The sequence below is a fragment of the Haliaeetus albicilla genome, chromosome 22 (assembly GCF_947461875.1).
Source record: "Haliaeetus albicilla chromosome 22, bHalAlb1.1, whole genome shotgun sequence".
NCBI lineage: Eukaryota > Metazoa > Chordata > Aves > Accipitriformes > Accipitridae > Haliaeetus > Haliaeetus albicilla.
In genome coordinates, this window is record NC_091504.1 from 15,434,695 (window position 1) to 15,459,858 (window position 25,164).

The 25,164-nt window shown below is 40.3% G+C and overlaps 2 protein-coding genes and 1 long non-coding RNA gene across 3 annotated transcripts; 2 read left to right on the forward strand and 1 right to left on the reverse strand.

The window, feature by feature from the left end:
* The first annotated feature begins 508 nt into the window (after nucleotides 1–508).
* Nucleotides 509–16,359, forward strand: RRN3 (RRN3 homolog, RNA polymerase I transcription factor). Its single transcript, XM_069809991.1, has 17 exons — nucleotides 509–732; nucleotides 1,225–1,281; nucleotides 2,356–2,445; nucleotides 2,533–2,662; nucleotides 3,154–3,213; nucleotides 4,239–4,302; nucleotides 4,778–4,847; nucleotides 6,509–6,607; nucleotides 7,234–7,329; nucleotides 7,842–7,977; nucleotides 9,341–9,471; nucleotides 10,630–10,760; nucleotides 11,630–11,814; nucleotides 12,379–12,487; nucleotides 12,941–13,093; nucleotides 14,099–14,186; nucleotides 14,881–16,359. Exons 1-17 carry the CDS (start codon nucleotides 640–642, stop codon nucleotides 15,037–15,039), a joined length of 1,851 nt encoding a protein of 616 aa, XP_069666092.1. The 5' UTR covers nucleotides 509–639; the 3' UTR covers nucleotides 15,040–16,359.
* LOC138690532 (uncharacterized) lies at nucleotides 7,366–7,575 on the reverse strand. Its single transcript, XR_011329309.1, has 2 exons — nucleotides 7,491–7,575; nucleotides 7,366–7,439 (listed from the first exon to the last, which is right to left on the reverse strand). It is a non-coding gene; the product is annotated as an uncharacterized lncRNA (long non-coding RNA).
* Nucleotides 16,360–17,435: 1,076 nt separating the features above from the next.
* NTAN1 (N-terminal asparagine amidase) lies at nucleotides 17,436–24,996 on the forward strand. Its single transcript, XM_069809992.1, has 10 exons — nucleotides 17,436–17,701; nucleotides 18,869–18,971; nucleotides 19,059–19,124; nucleotides 19,758–19,866; nucleotides 20,866–20,939; nucleotides 22,271–22,324; nucleotides 23,151–23,204; nucleotides 23,757–23,854; nucleotides 24,379–24,492; nucleotides 24,686–24,996. The coding sequence occupies exons 1-10, from the start codon at nucleotides 17,621–17,623 to the stop codon at nucleotides 24,863–24,865; spliced, it is 933 nt and encodes a 310-aa protein (XP_069666093.1). The 5' UTR covers nucleotides 17,436–17,620; the 3' UTR covers nucleotides 24,866–24,996.
* Nucleotides 24,997–25,164: the final 168 nt, after the last annotated feature.

Consider the following 25,164-nt stretch of genomic DNA (forward strand, 5'->3'; position numbering starts at 1 on the left):
GCCCGTCGAGACCCCGCCGCCTGTGAGCGCGGGCTGTCCGCGCCGGTACCGGCCAAGCGCCATCGTTACCCCCAGGTGTCAGCGTTAAGACCCAAGCGGTGGCGCCGGGAGAGCTTTCCGCCGCTCCCGCCCGGCTTCAGCCCCGCCGCCTACCGGGGAGGCAAGCGCCCGTTTCGCCCCGCTGCTCGCCTCTCCGTCGGTCCGCCCGCACCACCGACGGCAGGGACAGAGCGGCTGCGGCCCTTCCAGCCGCTCCTCTCTATGGTGCGAGGGGAGGAGCGCTCTCCGTTTCCGGCGGGGCGAGCGCTCTTTCCGCCCGGGTGCGGCATGTGTCGGCGCGGGCAGGCAGCGCGCGAGGGGTGCGGCGCGCGGCGCCGCCTGCCCCGCTAGCGGGGCGCGAGCTGCCGCCACCGCAAGGCAAGGGCGGGGCAGCGCCGGGGGGGGCTGGGGACGGGGACGCGACTGCTGCCCGTCCACTGAGGAGAGGGGCGCGTCGGCCGGTGGGGCCCCCCCGGCTGGGCCGGGCTCCTGAGGGAGGGCGGGCCGGGCGAGACCCGACCCGACTCGACTCGACGCGACGCGACGCGACCGCCGGGTGCTCACGCGGCTTCGCCTTCCCTCAGGTGCGGGGCCGTGACCATGCTGGGAGGGGACGAGTTCATCAGCTCCCCGCCCAGGAAGACGGTGCGGTTCGGGGGGACTCTGACGGATATCTTGCTGAAGTACGACAAGGTGACTGCGGCTCTCCTCGGGGGGGGCTGCCTGCGTTGCCGGTGCACTAGTTCCGGGGGTGTAAGTGGGTGCGAAGGCTCGTTTCGGCTTGCACGGGGCCGTGGCTGAAGGCTTAGGAGAAGAAGGCGAAGGCGGCCGAGTGCTGTAGGCTCGTGCCAGGCGGTGTTGCTGTGCGAGTGGAGAGAGTTCCCCTGTGAGTCAGCCCGAGTGACGTCCTGGATGGATGTGCAGCCTGGCTTACGCCAAAGGGTGCGAGGCGATCGCAACTGCGTCTACAGGGAGAGGAGCTGAGAATGACCCAGCGGCTTCACTTGTCTTTCAGGGACGGTGCTCTCTTACTGCTGCTTCAGCCTTCCTTGAGCTCTCTCGCTTACTTGCGTGCTTAACGTTACTGTTAGGCAATATTAGGTTGTTCAGATGCGTTGATGAAATTCGTATTTTTTGCTGGAAAAAATATGAGGGTTACTCACTTATTTTTCTTTCCCCTGCTAGGGCGAGACCACGGATTTTGAGTTGTTAAAGCATCAGCTGTCAGATCCAGACATAAAGGTAAGAGTTTTGGTAGTAAGGTGTCTGATAATTTAAAGTTCAGCTGTATGAGTGTAATCATCAGACAAGTCATGCTGGTGCTTACCCAAATCCTTTCCTTTAAACATTTAGCCACATTTAACAGCTTTTTGCTTTGTGGAAACTATCAGAATGAATGAAGGCAATTGTCTGTTCATACACGTGTATCTTTTATGTGCAGGATCTTGATAAACCGTGTCTCGTGCTTACTGACTCATTGCTCTAGAGTGAGAAACTTTCTGCTTTGTGACAGGGTCTTTCTTTGTTCCAGATACCATCTTTCTAGGTCACTGATGCTTGTTTTTACAGATAGTTCTGAAGATCAGACCATGGTTTCTGACTTCCACAGCCTTTAAGCTGCATGAATTTTTACCTTCTCCTGTTCTCACTAAAAACTTGTTTAATTAGGTAGTAAGATACATATGCATTTAGTAGTTAACATGCAGAAGTATTGTTTCATAGCTCTTCTGTATAGCTGTGAGTACCCACTACATTTGTTGTCTGTGGCTTGTTTTTTTTCTTCCTTTCTCCTTTTAATTAAACCACAAAACTGTGAGAAGGATGCTGCAGGAAGCATAATGCTGCATGGAGTTCCTTTTCTCTTTAAAGAGGACATTTTGCAAAATAGTTTGGTTTTAGCAGGCCTTTTGGAGTGTACAGGCAAAATCAGTGTAAAATTTTCTGTGTAGATTTGCTGCTGTTTCAGTATCTCTCTTATTTCAAGACTTGAATGTCCCTTCTGCTTAAACTAGAGCAAAAAGAAAAGAAAATAAAGATTGAATGGCATTTCTTTTAAATATGTTATGTGTTAAGTGAGGTTTGTGTGCCTTGCTCAGTCTGTAACTTAAGCCTTCCAGACAGGCTGTTGGTGTAGGAGTTGGTATGCATTTATTCTTGCATTCAGGAGGACACAAACTTAAAGAAATTCCTTGCATGTTAATATGAAAATAATTTCTATTTACAATCTTAATCTGACTTTTAAGGATTTTGTTATTTTCTAGTAATAGATAACTATTCCAATAAACAGTGTTACCTGTTTTTTCTGCTTACTTTAAGGATGCCCAGATCATTAATTGGCTGCATGAATTTCGAGCTTCTGTTGCTTATTTGACCAAAGAGCTTGAACAACTGGTCAGCATTTTGCTGGTAAATATCTGTTTGTTACTTGGGAAGATTAAGAGTTTAGTACTCAAAACATCTTTCTTTGACATCTTGGTCTTTGCTCACTTTCAGAAGCTGCCATGGTTGAGAAGAAGCCGAGAGGTGGTGGAAGAATATCTGGGTTTTCTTGGCAATCTGGTGTCAGCACAAACGGTCCATCTTAGGCCGTGCCTCCGGATGATTGTATCGCATTTTGTCCCCCGTAAGTCACTTTTCTCATAATCTTTTTTGTTTGCTTATCAGAATGTCTCTCCTAGATAAATTCTGTATAAATACAATGCGTGACACGATTAATTATTGGGTTGGGTTTTTTTTCCTGTTGATTACTTCTTAACTTGAATAGCTGAACTGTGATACAGATAGTTTTCTGTACCTAGATTTTAGAAGACATTCTGGTGGCTAATCCAGACCCCATTTAGAAAGATGTCTTGGAAAGAGATGAACTGTATAATGTTGTTATTACTAAAAAAACAAAAGCTGCAGTGAGGATCATATCAGATGTTCTCAAGAACGCCTGGTTGTGTGAATGAAACAGTCTTTTTGATGAGCTTCTGCTTATTTTAGAAAGTCTTGTGGATAATTTTGATGCTTTAGTCCTGATGAAGGCTGTTGTCTAGTGTGTTTGATTTGGCACTGAAACTGTTACCTGTAAGATTTGTACAATTTTGATATAATAATCTCACTTTTTGCTAGCTCGAATAACTATCAGAGAAGATGATGTGGATATTTCAGATTCTGATGATGATGATGAAAGTGAGTACAAAGGAAGCATGGCTTATATGTGCTGCTGTAATACCTTTACTAAAGAAGTATACAGTGCATGTTGCTCCTTTTTTACAAAATTAATTTAGCTCAGTTAATGTAAAACATTAAGAAACAGGACATCCTTAAATTCTCAAGTCAAAAGACTTTCTTGTACTTGAATCAATGGTGTGGTGACCCACTCCTTGTTACTTTCAAAATATTCCTGTTGGTGCAGTATCTGTAAGAATAAGACTGAATGCACAGGAGAACATTCCTAGTCCTAGATTGTTTCAAAGCCAAAGAAAAGTTAGGAGTTGTTTGTTTTTATTTTATTTACTTCAGTAAAACTAGGTAGTTTGGGGGATTCTTGAGTCTTTTTTTGTTGTCTGCCTGTGGTAAGCTCAAATTTATAACAGAAATGATGCATAATTAGTGTGTTTATTGATAAGGCAAACAGATAGCTAAATGTCTGTCAAGAATTTAATGTTTTCTTATCTTGAATGCTGGAATAAATGTCAGTTCTGCTTGTGATGACCCCACTACTCTTCTGCTGTTCACTTGTGACACTGTTTGGATAAAAAAAGCCTAATTAGGTGTTTGTTTGACTCTTGTGAAAATGAGGCATAATCTTTCAATAGCTTTTTATCTAGTTACAGACCTGGATTTAACATATCTTCTAAATATTTCTGTATTGTGGGATAAATTTTGGATTTCCAAGTTTAGCATTCAGTCTGAGAGCACACAACATCTGGCCTTGGGGCTGGCAGCATGTTCAGAGTTATATTAATTGTGATACCGTGAATTTTATTTGCAATTATTTTTCACACTCATTTTGGTAGTTCAACTTAAAAAAAACCCCAACAAAACAAAAACAACATCGCCCCCCCCCCCCCCCCCCCCAAAATAATTAAAAATTGGCAAATGTAATTTCCTTGGAAACCTTTAAAATGTTTAGTTGATATGAACTAGTTTTGCTGGGTCCTGATTTAGTTTTCTGTAAACAAATGCATAAAAGTACTTTTTTCTTTCTCTAGACCTTTCTGAAAACTTTAATACATGCCATAGAGCATTGCAAACTGTTGCAAGATATGTTCCTTCGTAAGTATAATCCTGTGGTTTTGTATGCTCTTTCCTTGCAGATTTAAAGCTTGTGAACTGTTGATTTTTATTTTTTTTTCACTTTAATTGGAAGTATAATACTTAGTTTCATTGCATGATTTTTCCTAATATTCACTAACTGGTGGAATGCTGTATCCAATCATTATGAAATTTCCATAGACATCAGCAGCTGAAAATCCTGTTAATGGAAACAGGAAACAGGGAAAGTCATGTTTATAGCAATGTATTTGAAGTGGCTTCTGACAAGTCCACGGTGAAAGTTTGCTGCTTATTATTTGTTCGATGATGCTTGCAAAAAACATATTTTATACAATTACTTACCTTAAAATAAAGTTACTGTGAAATAAGCTTGTTCCAGTCTGTCTTCAGTGTGCTAGAGCTTCAATATTTGCTTTCATGGTAATAACTTATAACTTTTGGGTTTGGTTTTGTTTGTTTTTTTGTTAAATTATAGGACACCACAATTTCTCATGCCAATACTTGTGGAAAACTTTCCTTTCATTAATAAATCAGAAAGAACTCTGGTAAGACCTGTGAATATTTTGTTTATTTGTTCACTTGTTTTTAATGTATAAATATACTCTATAATATGACAGCTGATTTGGTGGCATTGAATGCAGATTTTTGAGTGTATTGTTTAAGATTTTTTATTTTTTAATATATATATATGGGTGTGTCTGTTTAGTATAAGGTTGTCCAAGCATACTTAAGTTCCTTGTGCATAAGCATTATGCTAGTCTTTAATGACATAACTGCATATCTTTTCCACAGGATTGCTTTCTTAATCAATGCACAAGATGGACCTCTTTGACGATGAATCTCAGGGTTGTATAGTAAGGAGACGGTAGGATACCTGTCTCATTTGTTGTCAAAACTGGAAAGTGTTTATCAGAAGAACAGGGGATTTGATAAGCAGACAGAAGGCAATGGACATTATAGAAATCCATGTTGCCAGTAGTGTAGGGTATTAAGTTGTTTTATTACATCTCTGGTATAGTGCTCGTGTGTGGTGGAAGACAAGCTGGAAACTTTTGACAGGATACAGCTTTTGTGTGATCTTTATATTTACTTGTTCCAACTTGATATGGTGGCACTTTGTTTTACAGAAAGGCAGAGCCCTGCTCCACCAGCCAACTTCAGTTGGAGCTGTGTTTCGAACTCATCGAATACTGAAAAGCCCGTGAAGTTCTTTGTATACCTTGCTAGTTTTTTGATTATTTTGTTTTAATCCAAATAACTTTGGGCATTAGTTCCCTATCTGTAAAATGAGGGGGATAATAGCTCTTACATGGGGTTAGAGTATTTATTTATGTATTTAGCGGATCAGTGAGGAGTGAGTCGTGAAGAAATTCGTAACTTTGTTTTCAGGGCAAGGTTCGAATGAAGCGTAATAAAAATACGGTCCATGCATTGTTGTTAAATTTTTCCAATTTATACATTCTCATTAAGCTAGCTCTATCTATTTCATGTACTGAGCGAGCCAGATAGCCTGTGGAAAAATCGTATGTGCTCATGTAATTAAAGGTTGTGTTATAATGCATATTCACAAAGAGACTATGGTGTAGTTAAATGTGGCACTTTATCTAATTTTATGTATTGACTTAACAGTTTTGCTATATGAAAGTTGCAACATTGTCTTTTGCACATATGTGTGTGTGTGTACACACGGGTGGGCACATGCACAGAACTTGTCTGTTAACCTGTTTGAACTGCAGTCAGAACAACTCTGAGGAGACTTACCTGTGGAATTTAAAATTGTTCTTCATATATTATAATAACCTGAAATAAAGTTGTATTCAGTCTCACTTGAAACAGTTCTGTTAGAGCTGGTTCTAGATGTAGTGAGGAATATGCTTGTTGTTTTAATTTTCCTAGAGAAAGTTTAGACATAAACACCTATGGAAACAAATAACTTTTCTTACAGAATATTTATACTCATTCTGTCTAGAGATAGTTGGAAAAATTTGTATGGAAATAGTGGATTAAGAAGTTAATGGTAACACAGCTTAACGATTGAAAGTTGATGTTTGGCTTATACATTAACTTATTCTAGATTGAATACAGCCTGTTTAAACATATTTCTGGCTCTTTAGATAAAAAATTAAGAAACTTGTCTAAAAATCCTTGACAGAAATTAGACTTTCTGTTAACATTATTATAGATATCAATTAATTTTGTGTTATAGGAATGTTATGTTCATAACCTGCTACGAGTTACGGTGTACCTTCCAACTCTGAGGCTTCAAATTCTGGAGCTTATTATTGAAAAGCTGTTAAAGTTGGATGTAAGTTTGTTCTGTATCATCTTTTAAGGAAGCTTGGTGTTAAAATATAGAGTAGGAAATTAAATATGCTTCAGTGTTAAGCTCAACAAAAAATATGTTGCAGTAGTACTCATGATCATAAGTGTAAAAGCAACCAAATCTGTACTCTATTCCTAGTCTTAAGATGTTTCCACACCTGAGGGTACCTGTATCGTGTACTGTTAAACCCTGGATGGAATCTCCATGCCAGAATCAAAATGTTTCATGGTGATCAGTGCTAATGTGCAGAGAATATGCTTCTCTGTGTGTGGTTGATCTGTTTTGTCATCATTTTGAAAGAAAAGGAGTTACTGTCTTAAAAAAGAGAGGAGGAGTAGCATTGTAAATGATTAAGGCTTTTTATTTTGGAGAACCTCAGCATGTAGCAGTCTGGGGAAAGCTTATATTCTGGAGGTAGAGTTTCAGGCATGTGTGGAGTGTGTGTTTGTATATTACATACATATAATTCTCTTTTAAAATGTTTGTTTAGTCAAGGACGAAACTAGTCTAGAAATTACTTGTGTTGCAATTTCTTACATAAATAATAAAAAAGTTTTCATCTTATTATCATAGTCTTATAAAGTTTGATTTCTTGTTTGCAACTGTAGGTTAGTACTCCACAGCAAGATATTGAAGACGCTGAAGAAACTGCTAATAACTCTGATAGTGAGGAAAAATCTACAGAGGAGGGACTTTTTGACATGGTTGGCTAACTTGTTCTACTAAGGGGGGGGGGGGGGTGTAGTAAAATTTTCACTTTTGAGGTGGCTATGAACGAAGACAGTGTAGGAATACATTATTGCTTTGTTGTTAACTGCACTGCAAACTGAGACAGTGTAGGAATACATTATTGCTTTGTCATTACTGCACTGCACACAGCTCTTGAAACCTGAACAGCTGCCAAGTGATTAATGTGTTCTCCAGGTGTTGACTTTATTCGTGTAAATACCCAGTGTGCATGCAGTGAATCAGTTTCGTTATGTAAAAACACAAGCAGCTATACATAAAGCTAATTAAAGAATTCATGGTAGTTGGCTTAGTTTACAAAAATTTGCTTACACTAAGCTGTAATTAGATTCTGCTTTTTTAGAAAAAAAAATACAAAACCTTAGCATATCACTGAAAGAGAAATTTAGTTTCACTTTTCCTGTAAGTGCTGTCTTTATGATGTTGTGTGTATATATAGAAGCTGCATGACTGCCATTTTATCTACCAGGAGGAAGATGAAGAAAGAAAAGGAAACAAAGATGTCTCTTCCAGTAGTGATAGAATGGCTCATCCACTTGCTGAGCGCCTTGATATTTTGATGACCATCCTGTTTTCCTATATTAAAGATGTTTGCCACGTGGATGGTAAGAACACTTGAACTATAACCAAATTTGTTGTTTTGCTAACAAGAAAGAAAAAAATAAGAGGAGCTTTTGCTTTCTGCTGCTGCAAGATAGAGTCTTCACCCTTTAGCGGCAGAATTCTGCCATCAGCAGGCTGTAGTCCACATGCCTGCCTCTGCCCAGTGTTATTGGCAGAGGATGCAAAGGTACATTTATGACTTTAGTCTTCAGTTGGAGACATTCTGATTACATAAATATGACACTATCCAAACTGTGGCATTACAGGGTATAAGAGTAAATAGTTTTGTTTTTTCACTGTGCTACACAATGTAGGGGATTAGAAATACTTTCTAATTAACCACAGTCTTTCATCATTTGCTCTACTGTATTGCTTTGAGTATAAAAATGATGGATCCTTTCAACATCACAAGGACTGGAAGTAGATTAAAACAAGCAGCTGCGTCATTCAATTGGAATTGCTACAGCAAGTCTTTGTGTTATAGGAAAAAAAATGAAAGAAATGTCTTGCACTGGCATTTATTAAGGGTTTGAATTTTTTGGATTTATGTAATAAAATTACAATAATAATAATAATAAAAGGATTGGAATATACAAAACAAGTGATGCACAATGCAATTGCTCACCACCAGCCGACTGACGCCCAGTTAGTTCCTGACCCACAATCCCCCCAGGCCAACTCCCCCCTAGTTTATATACTGGGCAATACTGGGCATGATGTCACATGGTATGGAATACCCATTTGGCCAGTTGGGGTCAGCTGTACTGGCTGTGTCCCCTCCCAACTTCTTGTGCCCCTCCAGCCTTCTTGCTGGCTGGGCATGAGAAGCTGAAAAATCCTTGACTTAGTCTAAACACTACTTAGCAACAACTGAAAACAGTGTGTTATCAACATTCTTAGCATACTGAATCCAAAACATAACACCATACCAGCTACTAGAAAGAAAATTAACTCTATCCCAGCTGAAACCAGGACAATATTTAAAACAGAATATTTAGAAATCCATTTCCTGTCCTTTCTTCACATAAGTAAGGTACGGTATTAGTGTTTTCTTCTGGCTCTTCTGAATTAACACATATTGCAAAGTCTGTTGCATGTCTACCAGTTTTATACGTGTGTACGCACACACACAGACACTCTCCATATATACCACTGTAAAAAGCAGTAGAACTGAAGTCCTGGAAGGTCTTACTATAAATGTTTTTTAGATGTTGGATAAGCCTAGAAGTCAGCTTGACAGTATTTCTTTACGTGTTTCTTACTGGTTTAGAGAGAGATAAATGCCACTTAGCAGCATGAGGGTAGGAAAAAAACCCACAACCTGTAATGGCTCATTTTGTTCTATTTTCTTTTTCTGTTGTGTAGGCAAGCTTGATATCAACAACACAAAGGATTTGTATCGGGATCTGGTTTCCGTTTTTGACAAGCTCATTTTACCAACCCATGCTTCGTGTCACGTACAGTATTTTATGTTTTACATCTGTAGCTTTAAATTGGTGAGTAGAAGCTGTTTTAAAAATGCAGTATCTTCTGTCAGTTCTGCATCCTTGTTTTGTCTTTTTTAGCAAAAAATAGTTGGTTTTTTGCTGTAATTCTAGACTGAAGATAGTATGTCAGGATTCATTAGTATCTTTGCTTTCTTTTCCTTCTCTGTTATTCCTTTCTTCAAGTTTTTCTTTATGTGGTTGCTCTTCCCTTGTTGTTCATGCAAACAAATAGGATGTAAACTACTGTGAAGGAATATGGTTAACAGACCTCTTTTACACAAATCAATTGTACTCTTGAACCTGAGACGCAGTCCTCCAGCAAGTTTCTTCAGCATCCCAAAACTATCTTAAAGATACTGTCTGTGTTAGCTTTTCAATTTGAAAATCATGTCTACTGTTTGTTCCCTGCCCCCATTTTCCCATCTCTCAACAAACTGCCTCTTACCATATAAAAATATGAACATGCATACTTTTTGCGTGAGAGTAGCTAAAGATTCAGTTAAGCTAATGCCCTTTCTCTGACAGTGGTAAATAGTGAATGTGTTGGAAAGAGTATCAGAATGGGGCAAGCATGTTACAATGCTTTGCTAGAATACCCTCTGAGCGTCCAGCAGCAGTCCGGTAACTTCCTGAGCGAAAGTGATATTCTTTCATGGTAACAGCCCATGATGGATGAATTCACAGAGAAAGAATCTCATGATATTATGCTTTTTGTACTGATGTGAATTTTTGGTATCATGAACTTCTGTGGCAAAAAGTTCCACGATGTAACCATTTAAAGTGAGGAATCACTTATTTCTCTAAATTCGTCTTCCCGCTGTTTTCATTGGATGTCCCTGACTACTTTTGCTACAAGAGACAGTGAACAGTCACTTCACGTTTACCTTCTTACCACTCTTGTTTTTAAACACTTCTCATGTATCTATTCCTGACTTTTTCCTAGACTTCTGGTTCCAGTTAGTTTTTACAATGAAGTATATAGAAAGAGACACAGAAAAGAGTGCTCTTCCATCATGCGTAGGAATAGTTATTTACTGCAGTTATAGGTAGATTTTTTTTTTTTAATGGTTCGGTTATGGTAATTATGGGACTTGAGTATTAGGAATCTATTACTTAAACAGTATCATCAGCATAACAACTCATGATTTCTATGTATCTTGTTTCCAGGGGTTGGCCGAGGCATTTTTAGACCATCTTTGGAAAAAACTGCATGATCCAAACAATCCTTCAGTGATCAGGCAGACTGCTGGGAGTTATATTGGCAGCTTTTTGGCAAGAGCTAAATTCATTCCAGTTGTGTAAGTTGTTTTGATATATGAGCAGAATCAAACAATTTATGATTGCTGAGGTTAAGTACAGAATTCAGAGAATGACACACAGTGTTGGTCTTCTATTCCCACTGCTTTGTTAGTAAGCCTAAATCAACAGTCTTGTTTGTCCTTTCTACAATACTGTTTCAGTATTGTCTTGAAGATTCCAGGAAAGTTTTGCATTTATGGGATACAGACTAGTGATTGCTGTGATTCATGACTTGCTGTTTAAGGCTTCACTTTCCAAGAACTGCTGAGCACGGGTAGGTTATGTTGGCTTCAGGCAGTCATGGATGCCTGGTATATCTGTTGTTCAGAAGCAGATATTTTTAATGCTCTGTGTTAGGCATTTTATGTAGACTCTGAGACAGGAAGTCACATGTTCTAGTATTCTGATACAGATGGATTAAAGTACTTCAGCAGATGGGTGAAAATGTCATCTTTTGTACATACACATTCTGTATTTTTATGCTGTTCAGGGTGGGCTCAGTGACTTTAATGTTGAACTTAATTTGATATTGGAATTACTTGTTGGACGTGGGAGACATCCTCTCTCTGTACTACCTGTAGCTCAGGATTCTGATTGTTTACTGCACATTTCACATGCAACATGCGTTCATGGATTCATCTCTTCTGGCATCTTGTGCTTCACTGATGGAGGTTTTCAGTGCTGATACATTGATTCATTTTATGCTGAGGTAAAGGAGAAAGCTCATAACAAAATCTCATTTTTTACAGTGAGATTTTCTTACTGATGTTTTTATAACCGCTGAGATCCTTGAATACTTGTTTAACATCTTTTCTACACCATTTCAGGTGCTATTTTCACACCTTTTTCCCCCCCCCCTCCATTATAGTACAGTAAAAGCATGCCTGGATCTTCTGGTGAACTGGATGCATAAATACATTGATAATCAAGATACAGGGGCTAACGCTTACTGTGATGTAGCTCTCCACGGGCCATTTTATTCTACATGTCAGGCGGTGTTCTATACACTTATTTTCCGTCATAAGCAACTTTTGGATGGAAACTTAAGGAAAGGTGAGTATATTAGGTTTGAACGGTATTCGAATTCATTTGCAAGTTTTACTGTGGATGTGTTTTGTAATGGTCAGTTCAGTCAAGTATCTGATGGCGAGTTTATGTTGTCCTCTACATAAAATGAGATGGCCTGTACACCTCTTGGGCTACCACCCTAAATAATCTTTTTTTTCCCCCACTATTGAAAACAATGCTGATAACTCCTCAACACTGATACCTGGCCCCACTTGCTGAGCATGTTTGAATTCCAGCTATATAAAACTAGTGTGGGCTTCAATTAATAATCTGTCTTGACGACTCTGTACCTCTGTCAGTCACTGTAATGGGTGTGTAAACATAGTGTCTATGTTAGAAGGATCCCTTGGCTGTGGCAGGTTACTGTTATTTAGAGTAGCTTTTCTGCTGAACAAGCTGTGGGCTAGATCTCTACTGTAAGAGAGTGGCCTAGGATGTGCTTCTCTGGTTTTGTGCAGAGTGCAGGCTGGTCAGACTAGAAATTCTTAGAAATAAAGTTCAGCATATATGATACATAACCTGTATTTGTCAATTGTTCTTATCTTCAAGGTCTGTCATATCTGCAGAGTTTAAATTTTGAGCGCATTGTCATGTGTCAGCTAAACCCCCTGAAGATTTGTATACCCTCTGTTGTGAACTTGTTTGCTGCCATTACCAGGTACCTACTCATTTATTTCAGGTTTCAGCTTGATACAGATATTTGTGTGTGTATCTAAAAACAGCACAGTACTTAGAACGTGGGTTTTCTTAGGCACAATACTGAGTATTATCTAAGACAACTCATATAACGCTGCCCATATTCTAGGTGGGATAAGTTTGTTTCTCATTCAGTTTCAGTGAAATCTTACAGTACTATGAAACTGATTGCTTTGTGTTGGAGCCAATATGATTCTACTTGGAGTGAAGTTCATAGGAGTGTAGAAGAAGAGAATATACTCCTTACCTTGTGACTATCTTGAAAACTCCTAATATCAGTTGGAAAATGGAAGATAGAAGTGATGTTTGTTAAAAAATAACTTTGTATTTTAATACCATCTGAAATTTTTGCTTTCAGTGTGCTAGAAATGCTTATCTTTTCTTTATTAATATATTATTATTTTCCTTTTTAAAGGAAATACCAGTTGGTGTTCTGCTACACAATTATTGAGAGGAACAATAGGCAGTTTATACCAGTTGTTCGGAGTGGCACTGGGGGTGACCTTGTGCAGACATGCACTAACCCACTTGACAGTTTCTTCCCCTTTGATCCGTACATGCTCAAAAGGTACAGTTTAAAAATAAATAACCTGTTTCTGCCTTGTAGAAAATAATGAACTAAAACTGTAAGAAACTGTCAGTGTTTCTACAGTTCACTTTCTTCCCTGATCTTTAGTACCTTTCATGTTGCATATGTTAACCAGAGATTGTCAAAGGTTTGAATTGAAATTTACTTCCACTGTGACATATAGTGATGAAGAAGGAACAGGACCCAGTTTCCTGGAAGGTCTAGTTAGTACGTTTGGTGACTTTTCTTTTGGTTTTCCTTGTTTTAAGCAGTCATTAAAATATCATAATGTTAGCCTAATACATATTTTGTTGGAGCTGTGGTGGTGTTACGTCATTTTTTTGTTGGTTTGGTTTGAGTTTTTTTGCACCTTGAGTGTATTGCTTCTGGATTGGAGACTTCAGCTTACTTAAAATATCTTGGGTTTTTAATGAATAGTGTATAATTTGCAGCTTTTCAAAATGTCTAGTGCTGTGGTGCTTTAATAACTTTGTAATGTTAGAGGGCAACAACATTCTGGCTTTTTTTTTTGTCTCAATTAAAAAAATGTCTCCACAGGAGGGAGACATTTCTTAGAAGTAGAAATTATTAATATTAACAATTATATTAATATTAAATTACATAAAATTAGATATATTGTGTAAATATGTACTGTATTAATAGATAACATCAATAAAATTACTAAAAATGATCTTCAATAATTTGGAAGAAATTATGCTTATTTGTAAGCATAGTGTAGCTGTTAGAAATACCCAGCTAGGAGTTAGGAGACCTGACTGTTACAACTCCTCAAGCAAGCAATTGTAATTTATACAAATTGGAGCAAAATGGAGTTATTTCTTCATGGGATTAATTGGGGATTATATAGGGATTAATTGAATAGTTTGTAAAACCCTACTGAGGGCTATCAAAATGCCAAGCATTTTTTATTGTATTATTAAAATTAAATACATATGACTTTCACTAAATACATTAACTCATACTGTGTTTTAATCCCTCTTTCAGATCAAAGAAGACCATTGATCCTCTTTATCAGTTTTGGGAAGAGCTGAGTGCTGAAGACCTTGAGAATCTGAAGAAACCCATTAAAAAGGTAATCTTTTCTGATCAAAATGCAGCTCAGCTTTTGCCAAATCTCTATCAGCTGCTTCTATGGCAGGATTAATTGGTTTTAGTTGATATAAGTACACTAAACGTTTAGGGGAAACTGTGATTGAAATTTGGAAGCTTTAGGGATTGATCCATCTTTGCTTTGAGAACACTTTTCCCCTCTTCTGCAGAGGAGTTAGGTTGGCAGCCCAGGACCACTGTGAATGCTTATGAACACTCTCAGAATATGGATATGCTGGGAAATCCACTTTGTAGATATGATTTAGTTCCCATACTTCATAATGAGAGTACATCTAATTCTCTTACCATTCCAACTAGTCATGACAATTGTTGTACAACCCAAATCCTGAATTATGACCTTCTAAAGCTCCTATGTAGTCTGTTGACCTTCTTGCAGAATGTCTATCCTATGTCAGATTTTTGAGTCATTTGAACAGGGTGTTTTTCTTTCCTTCCTGTGATAACACATAAAAAATACTTTATGGTGGTGTAGCTTTGTTAACTGGTAACTTTATAAACTTTCCTATAGCGTTTTGATTAGCAGATTTGATTATTGCAACATTTCAGAATTTGATTTAGAAATACCTTTTTGGTCTCAGCATTCATTACTTCTGTCAAATCTTAACAGAGACCTGGAGAATCTTTCTGCTCTCACTGATCCTTTTAAATTTCTGCAGGGTACTTCTGAAGATGAAGATGATGACTTTTTGAAAGGAGAAACCCCTCAAAATGATGGTGTGGTTGGAATTGCTCCAAATTCTTATGAGTCAAATACCCGGAGCCCAGTAAGCAGCATTGGCTCCCCTCCAGACTGTTACGTGCCATACCCTCAATGACATGGAGAATCAGAAGTGAAAAGGTTGAAAATTGTGTGCAATTTTTTGCTCTGTAAAGAGACTTTAGCTCAACTTTCCGAACTGGCAAATGTTTAAGTAACTACATGTAAGAAAAATTATTGTTTCTTAATCATCAGATTTCTACAGATATGTTATGATAAAGTCATATGTTGCTAGAAAAGCTTAGAGAATAAATAGGGTGATATTTTACAAATTTCACATTGAAATGGTTTTTATGACTTAGAAGGATTTTTTTATAGTTGTTCCTGACTCTTAAGAACTTTGTTTACTAATGTTTCTCTACAAGGTTTTATATATCAGGGGTGAAATTCTGGTCTATCTTCCTACTGATTTGTGTGGGGACCAGAATTCCATTGTCAGTATTCAAACTGTACTCTGATGACTGTTTTTGAGTTAGTTTCAAAGTAATGGTATGATCCCACGATAGGGAAGCCATGAATCGAGTCTGACAGGGATTCTTTTGCACACATCTCTTAAGCTTTTCCTATATGTAGAACAGTGTTTGGTAAAGGCACTTGATAGTGGGAAGTGTATTCAGACGATAAGCATTATTGCTCCTTGAATCTGTAGCTGACACACAACTTCCCCAGCTATGAAAGTTCAGACTTGTAGAAGTGACAATTGTTGGAAGTGTTGAAAATGATAGAGTAGCTAAATGTATGATTTGTAGATAGTTTTCTTTGGGGTGCTTGTGAAGCACTCTGAGACGGGTATTTATTTTCAGGATTTGAAGTTTATATGTGAATGCTGAAAATACAAAAAAAATCTCCCCTCATAGAAATGAAGTGATGGTGTCACTGCTGTCCTTGTTTTGTCCATGTGTCAGTGTAGTTTCTCTGCATAGGTTTCTTGTCTTTTCATGATTGCTGGCTTTTAGATTTGAGTAAGAATATAAACAGTGGAAAAAATACATGTTATTTGTGTAACATTTAGTTGAAAATTTTATGCATTTGGGACTAAACTCTAATTGCCCTTCTTTAAAATCTGAACTTGGAGGCTTTCAAGACAACGTTTTTATTCAGAGCCAATAAAGATTGATGCAAACAGTGCAGTTCTTACACGTTTGAAAAAATACATCTCTCTATGTAACTAAGGATCCATTGGTGTAGTCTAGCTTCTCAAAGTTAGGTGGTTTGTTCTAACAGACTGCAAAAACTAGTTTTGGGGATGATACTGCAAAATGCATCAGTGAATCTGTTCATCATTGGATAAATTGAGACAGGTTTTGTTTTTAATTTTAGTCCTCTTTACTGTCAGTCCTGAGTAATAAACAATAAATTTCCATCTGAAATAATTGCATTCTCTCCTGGCATGGAAGAACCCTTCTTACATCAACAGCAAGGAGAACATCCTTTGAAAGGTGCCTTTTTCAGTTCTTTCACTGTTACGTCTTTAGGAACATAGTCAGCCACTTGTTACAAAATGAGGCTGTGTAAAACTTTCCAAGTTGTAATACCAGGTACATGATCCAGGAACTTCCACATCTCTTTAAAAGCAAAAGAAAGGACATAAGTGAAGTATAACATTAAAAAGAATGTGCAGACATTGACCTGTTTGTGCTGAAGCTGCACAGTTAACACTTGTATCCTGAAGGGACTTGCTTAAAACAAAGATTCATTTAGGAACTCCACAGTGTTTCTGTAACCTCTTCTGTGATAGATCTGATTTACTTAGTGTAATTGCAGACAGGTGAGCTGGCAGGTGCTGGCATTTTGCTAAAGAGACTTTGTTCTATAAATACTTAACAGTCTTGTGAGGACTGGATTTGGAGGTGGAAATTTTGCCTTACGTGAGAAATACCATCTATGTTTTGAAGAAAGTATCTGCTATAACTGTTTACTTTTGTGAAAACTGGATCGGAAAGGTAGAGCAAGGGGCAGTGGCTTTTTTCTGTTGGTTGGTTGTGGGCAGGCCCCGGTGCCCTAGCTGTCCTCTCGCCCTGCGGAGTGGATTTAACTCTGCTGCTCCCACGACTGTTTTTCTTACTGTTCGTGCACGGACAACCGGAGGAAAAATCCCTGGTCTTTAAGGAAAAACTGTCGTCTTTGGGACCGTCTGAAAATTTAGTTCTGTGGTTGCTGGGGGAGGGGATAGCGGTGTGGGTTTATTGGTAAATTTGGGACTTGATCGTGGTTATTTCCCAAACGCTTTCTTACAATAACTTAGGGCTAAGCTCTCGGTCGCAGGAGGAGGGGATTTCTGCACCCCGAACGTGTCAGAAATTGTTAGGCGGTAACGTGACCGGGCATGTTTTCTGGCAGCGCCTCTGACCTCGCCTCAGGCGGCGCCCGCTGCGGGGCCGGGGCCGGGCCCGGGCCCGGGCCCAGACCCCGACCCCGCCCCGGCCGCCCCCCCGCAGACCCCGCCCGGGCCGGGCCCTCCCGCCGGGCCCCGGCTGCGGGGAGCTGCCGCGGGCGGTGCCGCCGCCGCTCCCCGCCGCCCGCCGCGGTTTCCCAGCGCCCCGCGCGCCGCGGCGACGCCCGGCCCGGCCCGGCCCGGCGCGGCCCTCGGGAGGAAGCGCGGAGCCGCCGCCGCCTCCCGCCCCGGGCGCTTCCCCGAGATGCCGCTGCTGATTAACGGGGAGCGGATCGACCTGGCCCGGCCCACGGGGGACATGATCCGCGCCTACCCGCACCTCGAGGTGAGGAGAAGGAGGAGGCGGCGGCGCGAAGGGGCCCGGCGGTGGGGCCCGCCCCGCCCTGCCAGGCGGGCGCCGAGCGGAGGAGCGGCGGGGCCGCGGGGCTGGGGCGACCGGGAGAAGACCCGCCGCCTCGGCCGGGCGAAACGGGTGGCGGAGCGGGGGGGGCCCGCGCTGAGGTAGCCCGGGCAGGGGCGGCCCCGCGCTGAGGTAGCCCGGGCAGGGGCGGCCCGGCACCGCCGCATTCCCCGCGCTGTGACCGCGAAAAGGCAGGGCTTGACTGAAAATAAGTAAAATCCACGTCCCTGGAGGGGATTAGGGGCGAATCCCCTGAGGCGGAGGGCGGCCGCTTTGTGGGCGAGCTGTGCGGCCGGCCGCTCCCCTGGCGGGCTGGGGGGTCCGTCGGCCGGGCTGTCCCTTTCCCTGTGCGAAATAACAAACACTGGTGACAAAAGTCAAGATAGTAACTTTTAGGAGGTTATTAACCTCTCTTTCGATACGTAAACGTTGTAATTCTAACGGCGGACAGTGAGCCAGGAACTGCTGAGCAGAGTTGGCTGAGAAGATGTTTCTCATCAAAAGATGCATCTTTAGGGAAACTGAGTTTTTGCGGAAAACCAGCGCAAATTTGATAAAACTGTGAAGTGGTTTTTGAGCCCCAGGATGGAAATTCACTGCCTACCCAGCAGGTCTGTGACAGAGCACTGCAGTAGTCACAGCCCAGGAATCTGCGTTTTCCATGCACTAAGCAAGCTAATAAATAGCAATATTTTGATAAGTAGGAAATAAATATGCTGGATCATGGCAGTAGAAGACTGAAAATTTTACATTTCAGAAGTTTTCTGTCCAGGTTAAACTTAGGAGATCAGCTCTGCTATTGTCTAATGTGATCTTTGCCAAGCCCTATTGCTTTTTGTTGTACCTCCATTTTATCATCTATAAAGCAGGGAGAAGGGCTTTGTGTGTCTATGGAACGATGGGATTTAACAATTAACTAGATCAGTGGCAGGAAAGTGAAAAATTCTCAAAATTCAGAATACTCCGTAATAGAAAATATGTATGTTTCTCTCTGACCTGGATCCCTTTGCTTTTCAGAGGTGATGTTTCTATCAAGTAATGGATACACCTGAGAATTCAGCCACTGTAGTCTCTATTATCATTTATCTTTAGGAAAAGGCAAAACTTCTGAGAAGTCAGCCTGCTCAAATTGTGGAACCCAAAGGTCTTCTATATGTCCAGCAGAGAGAGTTTGCGGTAACTACCCCTAAAGATGGTATGTAGGAACGTAAACATTTTTTCTTCTACTGAAGCAGTGATTGTCAGAGCGGAGTTCTTACAATGTTTCTCTCCTTTAAAATAGGTTCTGTTTCCATTCTCGGATCAGATGATGCAACTACCTGCCACATAGTTGTGCTCCGACACACAGGTATCTTTAAAGGATGTTCAGAACAAAATCTGTACCCCTGAAGTAATGAATTAGTGTTGGTTTATGCTGCATTAATAAAATAAACTGCAGTTACTTTATATATAAAGTAAAGTTACTTTTTATATAAACTTGAATCTCAAAAAGTCATAGGAAGTATTAACTAAATGACTCGTTCAGAGAATTGGCATGTTTAGTGTCAGAGGTACCATGTTGCAGTTGCTCAATGAGCAGATCCTAAACTTGATCTGCTCCCATGGCCAGTGGGTAGTGGCAGTTGCAGACCTTGGCTGTGTTCAGCAGTTTGGGCCTGCAGGGTTTGGTAATAACAGAGGCAGAATTTGTGGAAAGATCCTCGCTACATGCCTGGATTTCTGCCATTAGAGACGTTGCCTGGTTCTGGTTAAGCGGGCACTTCTACCCTTCACAAGAGTTCTGGCGATTTTATAATGGGGCACACAAAGAGGTTATTGCTGCATTCAGTCAGCCCGTATCTTCTGCTGGAGGCTGCTGCCCTGAGAGGAAGCGAGGTGGTGGTGGATGTAGCTCTTTGTAAACTGTTACTGATTTCAATTATGGTAGCGTAACATCCTCCAACAGTGTCATTAACTAACTGTCCTCTCACGTCTTCCTCAGGCAGTGGAGCTACCTGCTTGACACATTGCGATGGATCAGACACAGAAGCTGAGGTGTCGCTCATCATGAGTTCAGTAAAGTCTTTCTCTAACACCACAGGATACGGAAGGTCAGCTCTGCACTTGGTTCTTGTGTACTGTTTTTCACAAAGGTTACTGCAGTTTGTAAGGTGGGGAATTTTTATCTGATTACAAGGGGTTCAGACAAGGTAACTGTGCAGGAAATACCTCTTGATCAGGAACCACACATAAAGTGAAAACAATTTCCTTGATGATGATTTTGAGGGTATTTTTAGTAGTGGTTTAAAGCATGGTTCTGTTCTGAATAGCGTCTCTGTAAAATGCCATTGTGAGGTTTTGTGTTTACTGTTTTGCAGTTAACTTTTGTTTCAGATGTGCGAAATTTTCCAAAGAACTGCTTTTGGGTTTATATTATTCCTTCCAGACTGTTGGTCTTGTAAATTCCTTGTGGGATCTGAGAATCCATCTGGGATTTTTCTAAGTCCCGCATTAAAAAAAAAAAAAAAAAAAAAAAAAAGGTAGTGGGGTGGGGCAGGACAGTGGGGAAAGAATGCTCTGAAATGCAATTTAGCAAACAAGGTTCTTGCCTCTGTAGTTTGATAAGAACAAAATCTCAGTGAACTTAGACGATACAGTCTCTAAAAACTCATGATTTGTCAGGACTTGCCTTTACATAGATGCTTCTCGGAGAAGAACCCTGCTGTATGGTCCAGAATAGTTCTGAGGAGGTCAGGGGAGCAAAAATCTTCATGTTTAATTAACCCTTTCTTGGGAACTGAAAGGTGGTTAAGTTCAGTCCAAACCAGAGGTGCTGACAATTGGGGATACCACTGGGTTAGATAGAATTGCATATATATAATGCCTCTTAAAGTTCTTAATTTGTGCTCTTTCCTGGATGATCCCTGAAGTGTTCAGAATGGAATTACCATAACTTGCTATGTAATGCAAACCAACTTGGTGCATGTGACTGTAACAAGTGAGGCTACTCTAATGATTGCTTTGCAGTTTGGGCTGGGGATTATTTTGTAAAGCTATTCACTTTGGGATGTCTTTTTAATTGCTGTTTCCTGTTATTCCATCTCTGTTAGGCTGGAAGTGCACCTAGTTGGAGGTTTCAATGATGATAGGCAGTTATCACAAAAACTTACTAATCAGCTTCTTAGTAAGTTCACATTTTTTCCACTCTCATGTCCAAAAAAAAAAAAAATAGTTCTGACTGGATTTGGGTTAAAGTTTGTTTGTAATCTGAGCCCCCTGTCATTTAATGGAAAGAAATCTGGATTCGTTTTGAAGGGTGTTTTCTCTACCTGAGACCTTGGTGTGGAGAGGGGCTGGACTTCTGAGGCTCGCATATGGCCAGCGTGTGGGATGGAGGGTCTAAACTTGTAACTTCTTCCTGGCTTATATTCTAGTGTGTAGAATTGGGGTGCAGTTCAGCGGGGCTTGATTCCTGCTGCCGATACGCTACCTGATCTTGGTTAAGTGTTGTCACTGTCTAAATCTATATATGTGGGTGACTTACTTAATATTCATTTCATACCTTGATGTGATGAGGTAAAATTTAATTATTGTTTGGAATTGTCTGACGAAAGATGTTATGTCTCTGTATAAAATCGATAGTCCAGAGAAGTGATTGCAGAGCTTTACAAATAAATTGGAAACATAAAGTACCTGCTTACCTGTAAGTGCTCTGGCTTGTGCTAAGCACTTTCTGAGTGTGGAGAGGCCTTGGCCCCACTGGAAGGGGAGGGGGCAGGGACAGGGGCAGATGTCAGGACTGGAGGGAGGTGGCCAAGGCGATAAACAAAAAGGGAAACGGAACCTGCAAAGGTTCCAGGATGCACCCTCGTGGCCATTGCACCCAGTGATTCCTGTTATCTGTGTTTTATGTCGTATGAGAGTTCTGTACAGAACAAAGTATTTTGGTTAATTTATTTTTTTAACCTTCTGATGCATCTTTCATGCATCAAGTTAAAATTTGAAACAATAATGCTGTATTGCTATTAGAACTTTGGGGGGAAAAAAGGTTTTTCTCCTAGTGTGTGGGATGGTGAAAAGCAGAATTAATTTACAGCTAATGAAAGACTGCATTTGCTCACTATATCTGTAACATTTTAGGAAAATACATTTAAATATAAGCTGTTAATGTATAGTGAACAAAAGCAGACCTGACGTGATGCCAGAGCTAAACCAGTATCAGTAAAAGGAGTAAGTGGCACAACACTTCTTTAGCATGTTTTTGCTATTACAAATGGCTACTCTCTGTAAATTACTGTTATATTTAGTAGCTGTGGCTTTAATTTTATAGAAGTTAGTTTGAAGCAAATCTGCAAAACACTCTTTGCTCTGTTGCCTTATCTAGGAACAGTGCGTTAGGTATCTCTGCCCATCTATTCTGCAGTGCGCAGCACTGATAATGCCCCCTCGTCTATATACAGCACCTGCTTTGCCACCAGTCAGTCTTATACATTGCTGCTATCGTTGTTGCTGTAGGAGCATTTGATCTCCAACCAGATGATGTTCATTTGGTGACTTTCTGCGTAACAGGTAAGAAAACATTTCCTTGGTTTTTGAAGTATCTTTAGCCACTGAAATCAAAGCACAGAGGTCTTTCCACACATGGCTTTTTTATGCGTTGTGTAAGAAAGAACAGCACAAGACCTCCATAACGATTTGTAATTTTTAGTTTTATGGCTGGTAGTGTGTGTGGTGGTGACACATAGACAGTGTAGTGAGGATTCTCTCCTTACCAAGTGCTGCTGAAATGCAACTCGTTGTAGAACCACTCATGATCATTACCAGGTAATTTCGCCACCGTTGTCCTATGGAAAGTGGCTGCCTGTCTATGGATATCTTAAGAGGCAATTGAGAGAGGCACTTAAGAGACCTTTGACCTGCTGGCTTATTAGACCTGCCTCCCTGCAGGTTCAAATGAATTCATAAACTCATTCAGTTAGTTCATAGTGTGTGATGTCACATAAAGGAAGAAATAATTTCCTTTTCTTCGTATCACATTCAGGTCATATTTCTTATCATCTCTGCATTTCAGTGCCATTGGTGACTTACATCTTTGAAACTTGGTATCATGGTAGTTTTGCACTGTGGGTTTTTTTCTTGTAAAGTGCCTGTGCAGAAAGGGGAGTGACAGTGGACTGGAGTTGGCTACACTGTTAGGAGATAAAGAGTTCTACTCCAGGCTCCAAGGGTGGTGTTATTGACCTGTACCTTCTTTTCCATATTTCTTTTAGGCTTCCTTGTTTTTTTTCTGTCTTTATGCAACATCAGATCTGTTCTTCTCTGATCACACACAACTAAATGTTGCCCAGAAAAAAATGCAAAGCCCTAAGAGTTTGACCTTTTTTTTTCCTTACAGAACTAAATGACAGAGAAGAAAAGGACATTCACTTTCCAATCATTTATGGAATAGGTGAGTTAAATTAGAATTTAATTATTTTTTTGTAACTGGATTGCTTTTCAGATGCCATTAGTAAATGGGCTGCTTTTAATGACTAGGTAATGCCTGTCCTAGAAGTTTTGCTGTTGGAGGTGTAGGTAGAAATAGAAGTTTTCTTGTGGTACCACAGTTAGGTAGATGCACACATGGAAGTGGCTGTGTACAAATGCAAGCAGATTTTTTTTTCATTTAACTGAACTGTACTTATGATTTTGTCACTATCAAGCTACTGTACTAACCTTTGGGGTTAGAATTCAGCCTTCTTTTCATTGTTCATTCTGTGTTTTTTCTAATTGAAGTATATCTCTGCAAATGTTCTTCTGGAATATTGAAATGCTGCCAAAGCAAAATAAGTAGAAATATGCTATCACAGGCTAAGGGGTCTGTGGTACTGAGAAATACAAGTATAGTATTTGATGGGTTCTAAAGTTCCTGCAACATAGTTGTGTCAGGGACATTGTCATTTTAAACAAGTGTTTGGTAAGAATTAATTGTTTCTGTATTTAAACTCTTACTTCCTACCAGCTGTGAATGTTAAAACAGCAGAGATCTTCCCTGCAACCTTCCCAGAAAAAGGGCCAGATGAGGATTTGCGTTCAGCCCATGTTTTAACAGGAGCAACAGTGAGTAAAAATAACAGGGAAAAAGGGTATTTTTGCCAGAAGGGGAGACCAGTTAGGGGCAATGAAATGTTAAAAGTTTAAGGAAAAACTAGTTTGGTAGTGTTCTGTCAGTAGCAAAACAAATAAGAAAGATGGAAGAGGAGAGGCAAAGGATAATGGTGGAGATCAAACCACTTGTGCAAGGGGTAAGCCTTGTCTTGGAAGTACAGCTCTTTGACGTGCCGTTATGACTAGCCCTACAGCTTTCAGCTGGATAACTTATGTAAAGAGATTCAGGTCATGGGCATAATCCCAGCAATCCCAGCAGTGTCTTTCAGTTCTGGGTGTGTTGTTACAGTTTAATGTCTTGTTTGTCAGAATAATTGGTTAATCTTAATGCAGTAGGAATGAAGTGGGGCTGAGCTGGCATGCAGTATGTCTAAGACAGAAGCTGCAGCTTAAGGCCTTCCAGATTAAGTGAATTTGCTGTCTCTCTCATCTGTGTAAGCATTGTCTAACTCTTAAGGCTGCCTGTGTTGTTACAGCTGACTAACATTTATGATGCAAAGATGGAACAACTACATATTGGGCCTTATTTCTGGAGGCCTTTCCCACATGTGGATTTCTGGTTGGAACAAGATGATAAGCAGATTTTACAGGTACCTGAAACTCACCTTTTTTTTTTTTTCCTTTCTTTTTCCTTCTAGCTGAGTAGAGAGAGGGGTACAGTCTGTCAAAACTCTTCCCAGTGTACTGCTGGGGGGGGGGGGGGGAATCTTATTAAAAGGCAGAATAATGGAGAACTTAGTATTCTGGATGTCAAGCAGCTCTTGCTACCATCTTGTTTTTCAGAATCTTTCCACATCGCCCCTGGCTGAGCCACCCCACTTTGTTTCTCACATTAGATCTACATTAACATTTTTAAAAGAACATCCATTTCCATCTCGCTCCCTGTTTCCTGACAGGAAACCTCGCATCTACAAAAAAAATGAAGAAGGGTTGTGGGAACAGGTTTGTTCTGATAAGATCTAACCTGGAACCGTACACCACAACTACTTTAGGGAAGTATAGTCTTGCAAGAGCAGCAATGTGTTGCAGAAAGCATGTTGCTGGTCACAAGTACCATTGTTCTGTGCTTTTCAAAATAAAGTATTTTGACAGAAGTAACTTGCTTTTTCTGCATTACTTATGTAGGAATCACTGGTAATCTGAAGTAAGAATTGGGCTTTATTTATGTTCTCTTGCTCCAATGCAGTAATTTAAATGGCACAGATAAAGAGAGGTAGCAGTGTGGAGAGACTGAGAAGGGAAGTCATTACGTCAGTGTGTAC

Coding starts and splice junctions, on each gene's coding strand:
- RRN3 (XM_069809991.1), top strand. CDS start 640: ATGCTGGGAGGGGACGAGTTCATCAGCTCCCCGCCCAGGAAGACGGTG. Junction 4,303..4,777: donor GTTGCAAGATATGTTCCTTC/GTAAGTATAATC, acceptor GTTAAATTATAG/GACACCACAATTTCTCATGC. Junction 12,488..12,940: donor TTGTTTGCTGCCATTACCAG/GTACCTACTCAT, acceptor TCCTTTTTAAAG/GAAATACCAGTTGGTGTTCT.
- NTAN1 (XM_069809992.1), top strand. CDS start 17,621: ATGCCGCTGCTGATTAACGGGGAGCGGATCGACCTGGCCCGGCCCACG. Junction 23,855..24,378: donor ATGTTTTAACAGGAGCAACA/GTGAGTAAAAAT, acceptor GTGTTGTTACAG/CTGACTAACATTTATGATGC. Junction 24,493..24,685: donor ATGATAAGCAGATTTTACAG/GTACCTGAAACT, acceptor CTTGTTTTTCAG/AATCTTTCCACATCGCCCCT.